At 43.8% G+C, this 20,006-nt stretch overlaps 3 protein-coding genes across 6 annotated transcripts; 2 read left to right on the top strand and 1 right to left on the bottom strand.

The window, feature by feature from the left end:
• Positions 1–18: 18 nt before the first annotated feature.
• syap1 (synapse associated protein 1) lies at positions 19–8,305 on the bottom strand. 2 transcript variants are annotated; one of them, NM_001160536.2, is given in 10 exon segments: positions 22–111; positions 486–615; positions 1,023–1,176; positions 1,323–1,384; positions 1,533–1,684; positions 2,042–2,181; positions 2,343–2,416; positions 6,674–6,740; positions 6,905–7,023; positions 7,201–7,504. In NM_001160536.2, coding segments are annotated over 9 exon segments (1,104 nt in total). In that variant the 5' UTR covers positions 7,409–7,504; the 3' UTR covers positions 22–111; positions 486–487.
• A 350-nt stretch (positions 8,306–8,655) lies between these two features.
• Positions 8,656–10,474, top strand: phospho2 (phosphatase, orphan 2). Of its 3 annotated transcripts, none has more exons than XM_090207247.1 (3): positions 8,737–8,899; positions 9,488–10,230; positions 10,361–10,474. In XM_090207247.1, coding segments are annotated over exons 2-3 (720 nt in total). In that variant the 5' UTR covers positions 8,737–8,899; positions 9,488–9,512; the 3' UTR covers positions 10,363–10,474. The 3 variants fall into 3 exon arrangements, with proteins under 3 accessions (XP_036837900.1, XP_090063373.1, XP_090063374.1); XM_090207248.1 differs by having other exon boundaries at positions 10,335–10,474; XM_036982005.2 differs by having other exon boundaries at positions 8,656–8,899; positions 9,488–10,474.
• Positions 10,475–11,020: 546 nt separating this feature from the next.
• Positions 11,021–18,366, top strand: LOC110496970 (kelch-like protein 23). The gene is made up of 6 exons (XM_036981998.2): positions 11,021–11,255; positions 11,778–12,093; positions 13,759–13,965; positions 14,146–14,887; positions 15,231–15,383; positions 17,951–18,366. The coding sequence occupies exons 1-6, from the start codon at positions 11,245–11,247 to the stop codon at positions 18,259–18,261; spliced, it is 1,740 nt and encodes a 579-aa protein (XP_036837893.2). The 5' UTR covers positions 11,021–11,244; the 3' UTR covers positions 18,262–18,366.
• Positions 18,367–20,006: the final 1,640 nt, after the last annotated feature.

The following is a 20,006-nucleotide window of genomic DNA, read 5'->3' as shown; positions in this document are numbered from 1 at the left end:
GGAAAGACATTTAGACAATTGGAAAGAAGTATATTTATTAGGGAAAAACTGAAAGCAGGATTTGAGTAGCACAGAAACAAGTATTTATTTGGATAGACGCACACATCCCAACTGCAAAATAATTCTAGAAAAAGAAAAATAGCAGAATAGAGAAGAAAGAACAATATGCAATATGTCAGTTGCCTCGTCGGCCATAAACGTTCACAGCTAAAATGACAGCCAGCCACTACACTGTACAGACAGAAAATGTATATTATACAGTATTTCAACACCTGACCACCACCAGATCAGAATTCACCCCATAGATGTTCCCATTCTAGAGTGTGCTGAAACAAACGGTTAATGGTTTGTATGCAGCGGTTCCCTTCCTTTCTATACCATTCTATTTCTATGGTCTAGACTAGACCAAGGTCATGGTTTCTGATCCTTCGTGGTGCTCTCTCTCATATCAGAGATACTAGACTGAAGCAAGGCGGGTCGGTCACCTCTACTCGTCCGACTGAAGCATCTTCTCGATCTCTTTATCCCAGTTGTCATCTTTGTTGTCTGCCTCCGTCACCACCTCATACTCCTGTAACTCTGCCTGGAGTTCCTTCTCCCAGTCCGCTGTCTCCTCTGAACAAATAACAGCATTATGAGATCAATGCTACAGACTGAAGAGAAAACAACTAAACATGTCATTCACTCTCCTCTAATTCAACATCCAGCTCTACCACCGGAGCCATTATATTAAATCCAAGCCCTTTCCAGGTTCCAGTGAAATCAACCAATAGAACTCTGGAGTTCTTGCTGGTTGTTTGTTACTCTAGATATGATCTAATTGTTCTAGAACTGACCCTCTGAAGTTCTTGCTGGTTGTTTGTTACTCTAGATATGATCTAATTGTTCTAGAACTGACCCTCTGAAGTTCTTGCTGGTTGTTTGTTACTCTAGATATGATCTAATAGTTCTAGAACTGACCCTCTGGAGTTCTTGCTGGTTGTTTGTTTCTCTAGATATGATCTAATAGTTCTAGAACTGACCCTCTGGAGTTGCAGCGTCCTCCTTCTTGTCCAGCACCAGCTGTTCCATCTCTTTCCTCAGGTCTTCATGGTCGATGTTACAGGAGTCAAAGGCATCGCTCACAAACTCAGAGACCCCAGGGCTGGTAGAGATCTCATTCTCCTCTTCCTCCTGCTATTTAACAACATTAAAAGAGAATCCAGACCATTTCATACATTTGACTTGATATTTACACAGTATTTCAGTGGTCTATATATCGACGTGCACAGAATTATTCAAAGGGGCTGACTTTTCTTCAGAAAAACAAAACATTGACTCACCTCTCCACTCTTGGGAATGTCACTAATGGATACTGGAGGTGTTTTTGGTCTGATGGTATTTTCTGCATGACAACAGCAACAACAACATGAAACAGAAGTTAGGCTATAAACTGTTGCTTGACAGTAGTTCACCAATTGCTCTGCTTTGCACATAACACCAATGCAGTGTTTTTAGTTAGGGGCGTGTCAGGATCACACAAACTGAATTACCTGTGAGGCTGACACCCTCCGGGCTGATGGTCTTCTGCTCCTCTCTGTGGTCTACAGCCTGCTGCTGTGCTGCCAGGGCCGTGAGCTGGGCCGACTGCTTTATCAGGGACACACGGTAGAAGTAGTTCCTCCAGAACACATCCTCCTTCACTCTAAACATACAGAGCATTGAATTGGTAAGTAACATACACATATACTGAAGGGTTAATCGATAACTTGACATGGATGGAAACACGTGTACAGTTCTTCCAATTTCAATGGCTGGTCAAAGCTTTGTGAACCAGTCTGATTGAGCGATAGCTCACCATTCTTTTTCAATTGAATGCAGCAATCTGGCTGTTTCTAAGAGGCTTATCAATGGACAGGACTGGCATCATCCAACATTAGCCAACAGGCCAACTTTATGCCTGCAATCTCTATCTGTAAATAATTCTGAGTTGAATCGAGGCATGTTTGAAGTGCAATAATGGATTTGTAATGCATTAGATTTGTAATGGCTGTCTGCTGACTGTTTGGGGACCAGGTCGAAGCGCATCCTGTTCAGTAGCTCATCTTCCTGCAGCATCACCATGGCGATAGGATACATCTGCTCAGAGTCGAACTGGAACTGAACTCCAGCTGGTGGGTCTCTCAGGAAGTTCCTCCTGTCCTGGAATAACAGATCAATAAAGTTGTGATAAATTTAAATCAAATTGAAAAGGTACAATCAACACAATGCACTCTGACAGTGATGAGATCCAATTGGATGGAATCAAATCACAAACTCTTAAGTGCACAATGTGGACAGACAATGTTAGAAGTGCTACTAACAGCGGACAAAGCCAGGATCTGTTGCTGCATAGTTTCCTCCTCACTGTAGCCAACCCATGGTGGTACAGCTGTGTCTGGAGGGGAACAAGAAGAAACCATTTTAGTTCCACCATGTATATATGTATATATGCATGTATGTATATACAGTGGGGCAAAAGAGTATTTAGTCAGCCACCAATTGTGCAAGTTCTCCCACTTAAAAAGATGAGGCCTGTAATTTTCATCATAGGTACACTTCAACTATGACGGACAAAATGAGAAAAAAAATCCAGAAAATCACATTGTAGGATTTTTTTATGAATTTATTTGCAAATTAATGTGATTTTCTGGATTTTTTTTCTTCTCATTTTGTCTGTCATAGTTGAAGTGTACCTATGATGAAAATTACAGGCCTCTCTCATCTTTTTAAGTGGGAGAACTTGCACAATTGGTGGCTGACTAAATACTTTTTTGCCCCACTGTATGTATGTATGTATATATGTATGTATATATGTATAACTATGATCATGTTTACTGGTATATCATCTCAAGATAGTCTGGTTGCCAGTCTGTTTAGCTAACATTCTACTCTGTCATTTATCAGCAGTATCCCTGCACATTGATATGGTGCTGGTACTGGCCTGTAGAGTACATTCTCCTGTGGGTTTTATTTATTGTGTTACCTGACCTGACTTAGCATCGGTTCTGTTCCCTTTTGGTTTTAAGAATCTATTCTGAATTTGACACTTTTCTATTTCTTTACCTTGATATAGAATACGGCATTGTTGAGAAAGAGCTTGAAAGTAAGCATTTCACTTGACTGTTTACACCTGTTGTGTCCTGTCATGATTTAACTAGTTAACTAAAAACGAATCATGAAAAAACTATTTAGTAAACTGAAATAAAATAATTAGCAAACCCGTTTCAACTCTCCTGGTTGTTGCGGAAATTGACCCACTACTACTGTTTACTTTGTGCATCTACGTCAGGGGTGTCAAACTCATTCCATGGAAGGCCTAGTGTCTGCTGGTTTTTGGTTTTTCCTTTCAATTTAGACCTAAACAACCAGGTGAGGGTTTTTTTTAAAACTAAATCAGTGACCATAATTCATCAATCAAGTACAAGAGAGGAGCGAAACCCCGCAGACACTCGGCCCTCCGTGTGATGAGTTGGATACATATGATCGACGTCAGGCATTCCCAAACCGGGGTACGCCAAATAAAAACGTGGTTCACATTTTAAAAAAATATATATATATATTTATTTTCTTCACATTTTCAAACAGTCAATTTATTTTCCAACGGGGCTATACAGTTGGGTGAGGGTTTTTTCTCGCCTGAGTAGCCTCGTTTCACTGCCAAAAATAAAATTAAACAATCTAATGTTCAGCGAAATAACACGATGTCAAATACAGGTAGCTTAGTCAAATAATTAACATCCAATCACATTAACCGTTACTCATCCAATCACATTAACCGTTACTCTCTCACAGGAATTCCACTAACTGTCCTTATGTAGCTGCTGCTCATTCCGTTTGCTCGAAAATGGATAAGTGGTTTTTAAAAAGTAAGGCCCAGAGACACTACCAACAGTCCTACACAAGTTGTTCTGCTTCCACAAGCACATCCAATGCTAGCATCAGTAATTCTACATTTGTTGTTAGCCCAGCTAGCACGGACACTGACAGTTGTGATTCTGATGCAGCCGAAGAGCTACTGCCCCCTTACCCGGGAAAGCACCGAACAATAGACAGGGATGTTGGACCATTGAATATGATAACTACAATTACGCAGGTACTTTCCTGAAACGGATGACCGAAACAACTGGATTCGTTATCCCTTACATGCCCTTCCTCCAGTCCACTTACATGCCCTGCCTCCAGTCCACTTACATGCCCTGCCTCCAGTCCACTTACATGCCCTGCCTCCAGTCCACTTACATGCCCTGCCTCCAGTCCACTAACATGCCCTGCCTCCAGTCCACTAGCATGCCCTGCCTCCAGTCCACTAGCATGCCCTGCCTCCAGTCCACTAGCATGCCCTGCCTCCAGTCCACTAGCATGCCCTGCCTCCAGTCCACTTGCATGCCTTGCCTCCAGTCCACTAACATGCCCTGCCTCCAGTCCACTAACATGCCCTGCCTCCAGTCCACTAACATGCCCTGCCTCCAGTCCACTAACATGCCCTGCCTCCAGTCCACTAACATGCCCTGCCTCCAGTCCACTTACATGCCCTGCCTCCAGTCCACTTACATGCCCTGCCTCCAGTCCACTAACATGCCCTGCCTCCAGTCCACTAACATGCCCTGCCTCCAGTCCACTAACATGCCCTGCCTCCAGTCCACTAACATGCCCTGCCTCCAGTCCACTAACATGCCCTGCCTCCAGTCCACTAACATGCCCTGCCTCCAGTCCACTAACATGCCCTGCCTCCAGTCCACTTACATGCCCTGCCTCCAGTCCACTTACATGCCCTGCCTCCAGTCCACTTACATGCCCTGCCTCCAGTCCACTTACATGCCCTGCCTCCAGTCCACTTACATGCCCTGCCTCCAGTCCACTTACATGCCCTGCCTCCAGTCCACTTACATGCCCTGCCTCCAGTCCACTTACATGCCCTGCCTCCAGTCCACTTACATGCCCTGCCTCCAGTCCACTTACATGCCCTGCCTCCAGTCCACTTACATGCCCTGCCTCCAGTCCACTTACATGCCCTGCCTCCAGTCCACTTACATGCCCTGCCTCCAGTCCACTTACATGCCCTGCCTCCAGTCCACTAACATGCCCTGCCTCCAGTCCACTAACATGCCCTGCCTCCAGTCCACTAACATGCCCTGCCTCCAGTCCACTTACATGCCCTGCCTCCAGTCCACTTACATGCCCTGCCTCCAGTCCACTTACATGCCCTGCCTCCAGTCCACTTACATGCCCTGCCTCCAGTCCACTTACATGCCCTGCCTCCAGTCCACTAACATGCCCTGCCTCCAGTCCACTAACATGCCCTGCCTCCAGTCCACTAACATGCCCTGCCTCCAGTCCACTAACATGCCCTGCCTCCAGTCCACTTACATGCCCTGCCTCCAGTCCACTTACATGCCCTGCCTCCAGTCCACTAACATGCCCTGCCTCCAGTCCACTAACATGCCCTGCCTCCAGTCCACTTACATGCCCTGCCTCCAGTCCACTTACATGCCCTGCCTCCAGTCCACTTACATGCCCTGCCTCCAGTCCACTAACATGCCCTGCCTCCAGTCCACTTACATGCCCTGCCTCCAGTCCACTTACATGCCCTGCCTCCAGTCCACTAACATGCCCTGCCTCCAGTCCACTTACTGATCAGGAGAGCCTCATCGAAATTGAAATAAGCGGTTCTGTGAAAATGTAATTTAATCAGAAGCCACTGCCAGATTTCTGGATTGGGCTGTGCCCAGAGTATCCTGCCTTGGCAAATCGTGCTGTTATGCTCTTTGCAACCATGTACCTATGTGAGAGTGGATTCTCGGCCCTCACTAGCATGAAAACGAAATACTGGCTGTGTTGAAAATTATTTAAAACTGCTCTCTCCAATACAACCCAACATTGCAGTTATGTGCATCCTTTCAAGCACATCCTTCTCATTAACCTGTGGTGAGTTATTCACAATTTTGATTAACAAATAAGGTTTTATATGTAAGATGGTTAAATAAAGAGCAAAATGATTGATTATTATTATTTGTGCCCTGGTCCTATAAGAGCTCTTTGTCACTTCCCACGGGCCAGGTTGTGATGACAAACTCACTCACACCCATTCTTATGTTTAATAAATGTATTGTATAGTGTGTGTGGCAGGCTTTCAATGATGGCAAAATACAACATTTGAGAGTGCGCTGACCCTGCTGCTAGAGGGGGTACGCAGCTGGAGGTTGAATGTTTGAAGGGGTACGGGACTATAAAAAGTTTGGAAACCACTGATCTACGTCATCTCGCTGAGTCTTCCTTTAAACCTATTACTGCCCCCCCCCCCAGTGGCAGGAAGTGACATCCCCAAAAACAAAACAACTATACATATACACACACAGGCTACTAGCCTCCCATGCACAGGCTGTCCCTAACACTAAAACAAAATCATATGATAACGAAAATATTAATATTTTCATAAAACATAAACCAAATAAAAACGAATCAAGTGGATCTGAAAACTAAATAAATAAACCAAATGTCAAATAAAAATCTGAAAATGAATAGAAACTAATATAAAAACACTAAATAATAACCTTGCTGTGCACGTGACAAATGTTGATTTGAGGACACCGAGTACAAGGAGTGGAAGGTAAGCTAATCTCAAGTGGGTATGATGTTATGTCTCCACACTGACCTGATTTCTTAGCTTTCTTTTCTTGGACAAATTTGTCCTGTTCTTTTTTGAAATCCCCCAAAATAGTCTGGAAAACAGAAACACAGACATGTGATGTTACAAGACAGAAACCTCAAAGCTTCAAGAAATCAGCGGTTTTGAGCTAACACCAGAGGGATGTTACATAGCAACCGATGCTAACACTAAAACACCCTCCTTGTCAAACACGATTCAGTTTAGCATGCCATGCACCTTGTCAAAAATTCCATCTATGTTCCCTTCTTCCACGCTCTTCTTGATGGTGTGTGCGGTCTCTGCCACAGAGTTGGAGATCTTCTTGGTAGCATTGCTGGCAAAGTTGAATATTAAGCCTGCATATGTAGCAGGGATATAAAACCTGGATCAATTCTCAGCTTCAGATGGCATTGTCATTCAAGTTTTGGCAGGCAAACAATGTATTGTTGTCTCTTAGGCCTACATAATCAGTATTAGTCTGTTAAATCACTTTTCACATGAATATAAATGAAACCATCTAGAATCTTCCTTACCACCGAATCCTTTAGCTTGCTGAGAGATGAGTTGGACGGTGTCTCCGTCCTCCTGCCCCAGTTCTTCTGTTGCTGGAGGTTCGTGTTGTTTGTTTACTTCATTTTGGTCTTGAACGATTTTCTCCTCCACAGCAACGTCGGCCACTTCGCTCTCCTCTGTCGTCGAGGTGTTCTCTATACCCAGCCACGTTCCCCACCCTTTGAACATTTTCGCCGGTGTCTTTCGGTTGTAACTATGATAGAAAATCGATTGTAAAACTAAGTGCTTAGAATTTTACCTTCATGGTTCTGTGTTTACGTCACCAGGAAACGGTGCGATTCTTGTTCTTCTTCATAATAAATAAACAACGTGCGCATTACTGCCGCCTACTGTTACATCTGGGAAATGTTAGCATCTATATCGTTTTGTAACAGTATCGCTATCAGATCAAATGTGGGATTCGAACAACAGTGTGTTATTTAAGAAGAAGAAAAAAATGGACCGCTTTGCCAGATAACTCTCCAAGCTGTCCCACTGTATTTTTTGTATTTTATTCACTACTTCTCATTCCACACCAACAGGTGACAGTGATGTCCCTTTTCATTGGTTAGTTAGACAGTGATACGAAACAAATGAGGAAGTATTGGTGCTTTCAACAAAACTGGGAACTCGGAAAAAACGATGTCAAATCATGAAGTCAGGGATCTTCAGGTCGGGGCTTGTTTTTTTCTCGAGTTTGCGGTTGTCTTGAACCAGAGATATTAGAGTACGTAATAGCATGATTCCAAAGCTATATGATATTACAGAGAACAAGTTAATTATCTCACATCTTGTAAAATAGTAGCATGTTGTACTTATTTTTGACGAAATTAATGCTAATGTTTGTTTTTTGCGCTAGCGCCCAATTAACTCCCATTCACTATTTGAAGGAGAACGCTCCTTCTCCCAGAATCACCCAGAATGCACCACGCGGCGGTTTTCCATCTCCTCGAAAGTGTCTCTGCTTGAACGCTCCGAAGTCGGAGATTTCCGAGGTCCGAGCGGCTCAATAAAATCGTATTTATACTTTAACCAAGATAGACCACAGCCTGTCGTTTCAAACGGGAACAAATTACTCTAGTGGGCAGAACAAGCAAGGTGGGTGGGCAGAGCCAACCACGAGCTAGAGAGATTCTATTGGCGCGTTCTAGCACGAATTTGCATATTTCCATTAGGGAACGCCTACTCTGTAAAGTGCACTTCTGCAATAACTCAATTCGCCTTCACACTCATTCTAAACAACGCAATATTTTTTTTTTACTTTGGTAAAGTCTACAAAACTTAGTTCACTCTGTTCGTAACAGATTCTAGTTTTGGGAACAGAAAACTGTACTGAGATCAAACGTTTAGTCGATGAGAAAATGTGAAGGATCTCGGCCAAAATCCATCGAGTTCCATCTTATTTCTCCCACTGCGGGCCACTGGGCTTCCTCTCACTACCACATTTGATGATTTGACATCGTTTTTTCCCAAATTTGGTAGTGAGTGGAAACGCCAAGCGGATGCTTCACATTTACACATCCGGTGGAACATCTGTCTCATTGTTCTATCTGTGTCTCAATGGTTTCTAGTTCCCAGTTGTTCCGAACGCGACATGTCTCAAGTGTGTGTTTAAGATCCAACCGGCGATGTCACGCATCTAAATTTACATTTGTGTTAACGGTGTAACAACAGTGTGGGGTAAGATCCTAAGTGAATACACACATTGATAAATAGATTATCTGACAAGCAGTTTACTGTTTAGAACGACCTAAAAGGAGCTAGCTACTGTACTTGGTAATGTGTAATAGATTGACTGTTAGCTAGCCAGTTCCTAGCTAGTCAGCAGACAGTCCAAAGAACACTCTTAGTCATTCAGTAGCTAGCTAGATAGATACTGCTTGGTCACTAGCCTTTTTCACTTTCTGTTTAGTGTCTGTCTGCCTGCCCCCTCCCCAGTGTTGGAAAAAGTACTCAATTGTCATACTTTAGTAAAAGTAAAGATACCTTCATAGAAAATTACTCAATTAAAAGTGAAAGTCACCCAGTAAAATATTGAGTAAAGGTCTACAACTATTTGGTTTAAAATATACTTAAGTATTAAAAGTATAAATAATTTCAAATTCCTAATACTAAGCAAAGCAGACAATACCATAAAAAAATGTATCTCTCTCCCTCTCTATCTCTCAACCCTCTCTCCCCCCCCCCTCTCTGTCTCTCTCTCTCTCTCGCTCTCTCTCTGTGTCTGGCTGCCTGTCCATGTCTCTTCTAACAAACCTATTCCACCAGTGTTTTGCAGCAGAGGAGAATCATCATGAAGACACTGCTGGTGTTTGACTTCGACCACACCTTGGTGGATGACAACAGTGACACCTGGGTCATTCAGTGTATCCCGGACCAATGCCTGCCAGACCTGGTCAAGAACTCCTGCCAGAAGGGACGCTGGACAGAGTACATGGGCAGAGTCATGTCCTATATAGGAGACCAGGACATCAGCCCCGATACAATCCGAAGTGTGATGGAGACAATACCGTTTACAGATGGAATGATTGAACTGTTGACGTTCATTGTGAGTAACAAGAACGACATTGACTGCATCATTATCTCAGATTCAAACACAGTGTTCATCGACTGGATACTGCAGGTGGCTGGGGTTCAAGACGCGGTCGACCAAGTCTTCACCAATCCGGCTGCGTTTGACGAGCGTGGCTACATGGAGATAGAATGTTACCATTCTCACCAGTGTAGCCAGTGCCCTGTCAACCTGTGTAAGAGGAAAGTGCTGGCTGATTTCCTAGCAGGGCAGTTGAAGGGAGGGGTAGAGTATCAGAGAACTTTCTATGTAGGGGACGGAGGGAACGACCTTTGCCCTTCCAACAGTCTAAGGGAAGGAGATGTGGTGTTCCCTAGAAAGGGTTACACCTTGGAGAGGCTGCTCTCTAGACAGAGTGCACAACAAGGAGAGGGTTCATCCAACCCCAGAGTGGTAGAATGGACAAGTGGAAAAGAGATCCTGATGGAACTGAAAGCATGTGTTCCCCTGTAGGGTACAGCTCAGAAGTTCCCCTGTAGGGTACAGCTCAGAAGTTCCCCTGTAGGGTACAGCTCAGAAGTTCCCCTGTAGGGTACAGCTCAGAAGTTCCCCTGTAGGGTACAGCTCAGAAGTTCCCCTGTAGGGTACAGCTCAGAAGTTCCCCTGTAGGGTACAGCTCTTTCTCATACTGAATGAAGTGTACTTGCAACGATTAAAAAGTATACCAAATGCTCGAGAGGGAAGGATTGTGATTGTGTCTTTGTCCTGTTTTGGAAAAGTTTTTAAAGATCATATTCTAAATCAGCGGGACTATATCACATCACTCTCTCAGGTTCAGATGCAAATGAATGTACATCTTTGTGCTTATTTTTGTCTTTAGCAAATGTAGAGAGATACAGAACCCAATAAACAGAACAGGAAAAAACAAATCACACCTGTAAATTACATGTTATAACTGTTTATAATTAAATATATATTCTAGGATGTACAGTCAATAAAACACATTGGCATCACTTTTTACTAGGGCACTCTCTATGTGCAAAATGTATTACCAGTCCTGTGTATTACCAGTGCAATTATCTGTTGTCTCTACTAGACTCTATTGTGAGTGTTATTATATAAATTGCCGATTACTGCTTCAGCAGTGCGGTTTTGTGGACCGTGACCCCGTCTCCCTGCCTCCCAAGATAACCCAATGTCTGTCCCTTTGTGTCAATACGCTGATAGGAGGACGAGGCGCGGTGAATGTGATTGGTCGAACGCTGTTATTTGCGGCTGGTAAGATTATCAGAGGCGCTGCTGTCTGCGGCTGAGATGCTCTGTCACATCAGCTGAGCGCCTGCCGCGTCAGCCTAAATAGATAACGAAACTAAATAGCGGAATGTCCGGCGTTTATTAGATTGGTTGGTTTACAAGGGAATTGGGTATAAATAAGGATTTACAACAGATGGCGTGTGGTGCCGTTTGACTCGCTCCAAACACAGAGGATGCTATAACAACAGGAAAATAAACCATGTCGAGCAGGTAGATGTGTGGCTATTGTTCAGTGAGCTGTGTTAATGATCTTCACTCGGGACTATTTAGATTGAATAGTATTCGGTCAAGTGTATGTAGGTCCTATGTGGATGCATTACATTGTGTTTTACATAAAACGACTAATAGATTACATTATCAAATACTCTCTGGATCCATTGCAAATCCATGTATGTTTACTGTCTGCTCAGTTCATCGTTTTTTGCAAGGTGTTGCTGCTTACAGTATTGCAAAATGTTCATTGTGCAATGTTTTCTGTTTTAGCAATAAACCCAATTTGATTCTATCAAGCTTCATTCATTTAAATGTCATGTTGGAACTAATTCCCATTGCGGTTTGCATCCTACAGACCATAGCCTGTCTTAATAATGTCAGTATAACCAGATGTGTAAAGGGACAGGGAAGTCCAATGTCAGCTGTTCTGTATTACTAATGTATAATGCATGGATGTGCCAAGTCAATGGCATACATTTTTAAAGGGTACATTAAGATATTTAATGTCTCGTGTTTCAGGAACACAAGGTCATCTAAGGGACAGGAGTCGCCGGAATCCTTCTACACCTATGATTTCTGTGACCCAACACATCCCACGGAGGTTCTAGAAGCCCTCGGAGAATACTACACAGAAGGCTTGTTCACTGACATAGCTCTACAGTGCTCTACAGGGGAGCTCTTCCACTGCCATAAAGTGGCTCTATGCTCCCATAGTTCCTACTTCAGAGCCATGTTCACAGCCGATATGAGAGAGAGGTCCCACAGTGTCATCAGACTAGCTGGGGTAGATGTGGATGTGCTGACGACTCTGGTGAACTATGTGTACACCTCCAAGGTAGGCTACACCTCTGAGACCATTTATGAGTGACTGTCCATTATATGAATGTTGTAGCCTAATGTTACATTTTTTTTATATTTTTTAACCTTTATTTAACTAGGCAAGTCAGTTAAGAACAAATTCTTATTTACAATGACGGCCTACCAAAAGGCAAAATCGTCTATGGCGTCTCAAAACTCATTTAGTTATCATTAAAATGGAGGTTTTTACTTTTACGCATGTTGTGTCTATTGTTTTAATATTGAGATGGTCCCATGTAACTTTGTACTGCAGTGGGCTAAATCAGGGGCACACAGACTCTTTCTTGGTCGTCTTAAACAAATCTACTTTGAAACAATAAAAGTATCCACCTCACACACACATGGTTATGGGCTTAAAAAAAGAAGACACCTGTATCATGTCAGATATAAAGTTGAAATGTCTTACATTTTGAGTTTTCATCTTATTATTACACTTTATTAACATCACAGAAAACTGAAATTTAACAAAACTGTTTGACATAGAAACACAATATTTTTGTCTGTTAAATAAAAACATCTTTATCAATGATGAAACATGAATAACATTCCACCCATGAGGCCAAAGAGGACACTTCTGGTCATTGACTGCAGGAAAGGGCTACATAATACCCTACATTATCAAAAGTATGTGGATACATGCTCGTCCAACATCTCATTCTAAAATCATGGGCATTAATATGGAGTTGGTTCCCCTTTTGCTGGCATTGTCATGCTGAAACAGGAAAGGGCCTTCCCCAAAACTGTTGCTAAAAAACTTGGAAGCACAGAATCATCTAGAATGTCATTGCGTGCTGTAGAGTTAAGATTTCCTGTCACTGGAACTAAGGTCCCTAGCCCGAACCATGAAAAACAGCCCCAGACATGATTCCTGCTCCACCAAAACAGTTGACACTGTGCATTGGGGCAGTCGGCGTTCTCTTGGCATCCGCCGAACCCAGATTCGTCCATTGGACTGCCAGGTGGTGAAGTGTGATTCATCACTCCAGAAAACGCGTTTGCAATGCTCCAGAGTCCAGAGTCGACGCTTGGCATTGCGCATGGTGATTTTAGGCTTGTGTGCAGCTGCTCTGCCATGATGGAAACCCATTTCATGAAGCTCCTGACGAACAGTTCTTGTGCTGACGTTGCTTCCAAAGGCAGTTTGGAACTCGGTAGTGAGTTCCACTCGGCGGTCCCGTTCTATGAGCTTGTGTGGCCTACCACTTCGGGGCTGAGCCGTTGTTGCTCCTAGACATTTCCACTTCACAATAACAGCACTCACAGTTGACCGGGGGCAGCTCTAGCAGGGCAGAAATTTGACAAACTGACTTGTTGGAAAGGTGGCATCCTATGACGGTGCCACGTTGAAAGTCACTGAGCTCTTCAGTAAAGGCCATTCTACTGCCAATGTTTGTCTATGGAGATTGCATGGCGGTGTGCTCGGTTTTGTACACCCGTCAGCAACGGGTGTGGCTGAAATAGTCGAATCCACTAATTTGAAGGGGTGTTCACATACTTTTGTATATATAGTGTAGGTTATTTCCTGCATCCCAAATGGCACCCTATTCCCAGAAAGTGCAATATGGACCCTAAGGGAGCTGGTCAAAAGTAGTGCACAATAGGGTGCTATTTGGGACGCAACTCTAAACTGTCTCTCTCCCAGGCCTCCATTACCCAGTGGAATGTAGAGTCTCTGCTGGAGGCTGCAGACCTGCTGCAGTTTGGAGCCGTGAAAACGGCCTGTGAGAACTTCCTGGTTCGTCTCCTCGACGTCGACAACTGTCTGGGCATGCTCCGTTTCGCCCAGCTCCATGTGTGTCTGTCCCTGGAGAAGGAGGCACGCAGGGTGCTGCTCTGCCACTTCCACCAGGTAATGGTTCAAGGTTTAGGTTCAGGCTTATTCCTACATCGTGGTACATACACAGAAACAAACAACACATATGATGTCATTCAATATATATATATAAACACTCATCAGATATGTATTCTACTAAATCAATAGATGGGTTTATTAAATGTCTTTAGTGATTTGAGAGTGTCATTTTCTCAGGTGGTGAGAGAGGAGGAGTTCCAGGAGCTGGGGGTGGAGAAGGTGAGGAGCCTCCTGCAGGAGGAGAACCTGGCGGAGGTGTTGAATGAGGCGGTGCTGGTGGAGGGGGTGGTGAGGTGGCTGGCCCACGATACTCTTGCCCGCAGGGGACACTTCCAGGAGCTTCTTCACTCCGCCCACTTAGACCTGAAGGAAGAGTACCTCAGGACTGCCTTGGAGCTTCATAGAGAGTGTCTGGAGACTGACACTGAAGACATCCACTCTCTATTTGTCCAAGCTCTGAAGACTGCTTTTAATATCAATAAAAGCCCTTCGGAACACTGCAGAAGGGGCAGGAGACTGACCTCCAGGATGTTTGTGATAGGAGGGTACCACTGGCACCCTCTGTCTGAGGTCCAGACCTGGGACCCGGTCACGGACCAGTGGCAGCAGGGGGAGGATATGCCAGACCACACCAGGGAGAGTTATGGAGTTACCCTGCTGGGCTCCAACATCTACATTAGCGGCGGCTACAGGACAGACACTACAGAGGCTCTAGATACAGTGTGGGTTTACAGCAGTGATACTGATAAATGGACACAGGGGCAGCCCATGCTGACAGCGAGGTACTACCACTGTTCTGTGGGTCTGCATGGGTGTGTCTACGTCATAGGAGGGTACAGAGGAGGGGCGCCCATGGGGGAAACGGAATTCTATGACCCCCTGAAAAGGAAGTGGATTCCCGTAGCTAATATGGTACAAGGTAGGTTGGCCTATGAAGGTCTGGAATATGACACAGTTGTGTAACTTGACAGTTGATTTTTTGTTGTAAGTTTTGTTTTATAGTAAATGTATTTATTTACTGCTGGAGTTTCATGGTAGTTTTAAGGTTGGAAGCCTTTTAGTGACAATCCTTCCTTCCTTCCTTCCTTCCTTCCTGCCTTCCTTCCTTCCTTCCTTTTCCTTCCTTCCTTCCTTCCTTCCTTCCTATTCCTTCCTTCCTGCCTTCCTTCCTTCCTTCCTTTTCCTTCCTTCCTTCCTGCCTTCCTTCCTTCCCGCCCTGTCTTCCTTCCTTCCTTCTGCCTTCCTTCCTTCCCTTGTCACAGGCGTGGGAAACGCTACGGCCTGTGTTCTGAGAGACACAATATATGTGGCAGGCGGTCACTATGGTTACAAGGGAAGCTGCACCTATGATAAGATTCAGACCTACAGGGCAGACGTCAATGAATGGAGCATAACAACGACCTGTCCTCATCCAGGTACCACAACACAACTCTGTTATATCAGCCCTGGTTCTATAGAGCTACAGAGAGATACACTCTGTTATATCAGCCCTGGTTCTATAGGGCTACAGAGCGATAAACTCTGTTATATCAGCCCTGGTTCTATAGAGCTACAGAGAGATAAACTCTGTTATGTCAGCCCTGGTTCTATAGAGCTACAGAGAGATAAACTCTGTTATATCAGCCCTGGTTCTATAGAGCTACAGAGAGATAAACTCTGTTAAATCAGCCCTGGTTCTATAGAGCTACAGAGCGATAAACTCAGTTATATCAGCCCTGGTTCTATAGAGCTACAGAGAGATAAACTCTGTTATATCAGCCCTGGTTCTATAGAGCTACAGAGAGATAAACAATGTTATATCAGCCCTGGTTCTATAGAGCTACAGAGAGATACACTCTGTTATATCAGCCCTGGTTCTATAGAGCTACAGAGAGATAAACTCTGTTATATCAGCCCTGGTTCTATAGAGCTAAAGAGAGATAAACTCTGTTATATCAGCCCTGGTTCTATAGAGCTACAGAGCGATAAACTCTGTTATATCAGCCCTGGTTCTATAGAGCTACAGAGAGATAAACTCTGTTATATCAGCCCTGGTTCTATAGAGCTACAGAAAGATAAACTCTGTTATATCAGCCCTGGTTCTATAGAGCTACAGAGAGGAAATGGGACAGTGCATTAAAATCCAAAAATTCTGGTGCGGCTCAACCACATGAGGAACTCTGTTAATAACTAACTTACCCCAGGCTTGAAGGAATTATGAAAAACACATACAGTGGGGCAAAAAAAGTATTTAGTCAGCCACCAATTGTGCAAGTTCTCCCACTTAAAAAGATGAGCGAGGCCTGTAATTTTCATCATAGGTACACTTCAACTATCCAGAAAATCACATTGTAGGATTTTTAATGAATTTATTTGCAAATTATGGTGGAAAATAAGTATTTGGTCACCTACAAACAAGCAAGATTTCTGGCTCTCACAGACCTGTAACTTCTTCTTTAAGAGGCTCCTCTGTCCTCCACTCGTTACCTGTATTAATGGCACCTGTTTGAACTTGTTATCAGTATAAAAGACACCTGTCCACAACCTCAAACAGTCACACTCCAACCTCCACTATGGCCAAGACCAAAGAGCTGTCAAAGGACACCAGAAACAAAATTGTAGACCTGCACCAGGCTGGGAAGACTGAATCTGCAATAGGTAAGCAGCTTGGTTTGAAGAAATCAACTGTGGGAGCAATTATTAGGAAATGGAAGACATACAAGACCACTGATAATCTCCCTTGATCTGGGGCTCCACGCACCCCGTGGGGTCAAAATGATCACAAGAACGGTGAGCAAAAATCCCAGAACCACACGGGGGGACCTAGTGAATGACCTGCAGAGAGCTGGGACCAAAGTAACAAAGCCTACCATCAGTAACACACTACGCCGCCAGGGACTCAAATCCTGCAGTGCCAGACGTGTCCCCTGCTTAAGCCAGTACATGTCCAGGCCCGTCTGAAGTTTGCTAGAGAGCATTTGGATGATCCAGAAGAAGATTGGGAGAATGTCATATGGTCAGATGAAACCAAAATATAACTTTTTGGTAAAAACTCAACTCGTCGTGTTTGGAGGACAAAGAATGCTGAGTTGCATCCAAAGAACACCATACCTACTGTGAAGCATGGGGGTGGAAACATCATGCTTTGGGGCTGTTTTTCTGCAAAGGGACCAGGACGACTGATCCGTGTAAAGGAAAGAATGAATGGGGCCATGTATCGTGAGATTTTGAGTGAAAACCTTCTTCCATCAGCAAGGGCATTGAAGATGAAACGTGGCTGGGTCTTTCAGCATGACAATGATCCCAAACACACCGCCCGGGCAACGAAGGAGTGGCTTCGTAAGAAGCATTTCAAGGTCCTGGAGTGGCCTAGCCAGTCTCCAGATCTCAACCCCATAGATCTCAACCCCATAGAAAATCTTTGGAGGGAGTTGAAAGTCCGTGTTGCCCAGCAACAGCCCCAAAACATCACTGCTCTAGAGGAGATCTGCATGGAGGAATGGGCCAAAATACCAGCAACAGTGTGTGAAAACCTTGTGAAGACTTACAGAAAACATTTGACCTCTGTCATTGCCAACAAAGGGTATATAACAAAGTATTGAGATAAACATTTGTTATTGACCAAATATTTATTTTCCACCATAATTTGCAAATAAATTCATTAAAAATCCTACAATGTGATTTTCTGGATTTTTTTTCCCTCATTTTGTCTGTCATAGTTGAAGTGTACCTATGATGAAAATTACAGGCCTCTCATCTTTTTAAGTGGGAGAACTTGCACAATTGGTGGCTGACTAAATACTTTTTTGCCCCACTGTAGTTATGTTGTAGTGCAGCATTCAAACTTTACAAAAATATGAATGCAGAGATGTCTACTCTCTTGAAGCAAAAGTGAAATCATAGGATGTACACACCATCTAAAGTGATGCACATAAGTAGTAGTCATCCTTCCTGTATTTGAGCAAAGATCATTTATTTGACCTCTGTCTTGACCGTCTCTTAGAGTACGGCCTGTGCCTGGTGTCACTGCACCCCAAGCTTTACCTGGTGGGTGGCCAGACCACCATCACAGACTGTTACGAACCGGACAGAGATGAGTGGAGCCAGCTGGCCAGGACCAAGGAGAGGAGGATGGAGTGTGGCGCCGTGGCCATGAACGGGTCCCTGTATGTCACCGGGGGCTACTCCTACTCCAAGGGCACCTACCTGCAGAGTGTGGAGAGGTACGACCCCGAACAGGACACCTGGGAGATCGTGGGGAATTTACCTGGAGCGGCACGGTCACATGGATGTGTCTGTGTTTACAGTGTTTAGGGAGAGAGGGAGAGAGAGAGAGAGAGAGAGAGAGAGAGAGAGAGAGAGAGAGAGAGAGAGAGAGAGAGAGAGAGAGAGAGAGAGAGAGAGAGAGAGAGAGAGAGAGAGAGAGAGAGAGAGAGAGAGAGAGAGAGAGAGAGAGAGAGAGAGAGAGAGAGAGAGAGAGAGAGAGAGAGAGAGAGAGAGAGAGAGAGAGAGAGAGAGAGAGAGAGAGAGAGAGAGAGAGAGAGAGAGAGAGAGAGAGAGAGAGAGAGAGAGAGAGAGACACAGACAGACAGACAGACAGACAGACAGACAGACAGACAGACAGACAGACAGACAGACAGACAGACAGACAGAGAGAGTGTTCCAGGTTGTCAGTAATGCAGTTGTGGATGTGTGTGTGTGTTTATAGTGTTTAAACTATATATTGTATTACTGTTGTTTAACACTTAACCAGGCGTTGTGAGATCGTGTGAACTGCATTTGAGACGACCTGGAACGTGTCCTTTGTTACTGCTCCATTCAGAGGACTTTTTCCGACAGCCGATGGCGTCTGATCTACCTCATCCTGTTCTCCTGCTATAGACACGTGAATATTTATTGTGTCCGACTAAGAGATTTTGGGGCGTTCCCCGATGCTGGAAGTGGGGGCCTGAGTGAAAACGTTTAGGATCCCCTGAATTAGTGTCACGTTCTGACCTCTATTTCCTTTGTTTTTGTATTTATTTAGTATGGTCAGGGCGTGAGTTGGGTGGGCAGTCTATGTTTGTTTTTCTATGTTTTGGTCTAGTTCTATGTTCGGCCTGATATGGTTCTCAATCAGAGGCAGGTGTTCGTCATTGTCTCTGATTGGGAACCATATTTAGGTAGCCTGGGTTTCACTGTGTGTTTGTGGGTGATTGTTCCTGTCTTTGTGTAGTGTTCACCAGATAGGCTGTATTAGGTTTTGAGTTCTCACGTTTCTTGTTTTTTCGTTAGTTTGTTCATGTATAGTGTCGTAAATAAAATACAATGAACAACCACCACGCTGCGCTTTGGTCCGCCTCTACTTCACAAGAGGAGAACCGTTACAATTAGAGAAATACCGGTGTGTTGTTTACAATGATTTGATTGTTTTATACGTTGTATTGTAAAACTTTTGATTGTGAAAATAATTTATTGGGTTTTTACTTGACTTAGCCATTTTGAATGGTAGCAGCTGACACACAAAGCACCACTAGGGGATTTATCCTCAAAGATTTCTTAATATTGATTTCATTTATTTGAACAGGAAAAAAAGAGGAGTTGATACGATACAAATTAATTTACAACTTTGCATAATTTTCTTTCTTTTAAATATAATTTTAAAAGAATCACCAGCAGTAGCCTTTGCTGCAGGAAAATGACCAAATCGCCCTCTAGTGGCCTCATGGGTGGAATGTTATTAAGATTTTTCATAATTTTATAATGAATAAACCTTTTAGTGGGGTGGGAGGCACAAAAAATCTGTTTTTCTATGTCAAACGGTTGTGTTATATTTCAGTCTTCTGTGATGTATATGAAGTGTAATGTTGGGATGAAAACTCAAAATGTAATACATTTCAACTTTATATCTGACATGATACAGGTGTCTTCTGTTGTTAAGCCCATAACCATGTGTGTCCTTTTGAAGAACAAAAACTCAACTACTTTGAGAAGAACAACATAGGCAGCTCAAGAAACACTCTGCGGAAGGTCAAAGGTTCAAACAAATTTGGAAAAGATAATTAAATTGAATGAGTCAT

Source organism: Oncorhynchus mykiss, chromosome 18, assembly GCF_057628025.1.
Source record: "Oncorhynchus mykiss isolate SJ-2025 chromosome 18, ASM5762802v1, whole genome shotgun sequence".
Classification (NCBI taxonomy): Eukaryota; Metazoa; Chordata; class Actinopteri; order Salmoniformes; family Salmonidae; genus Oncorhynchus; species Oncorhynchus mykiss.
This window is presented reverse-complemented; position numbering and strand designations above follow the sequence as displayed.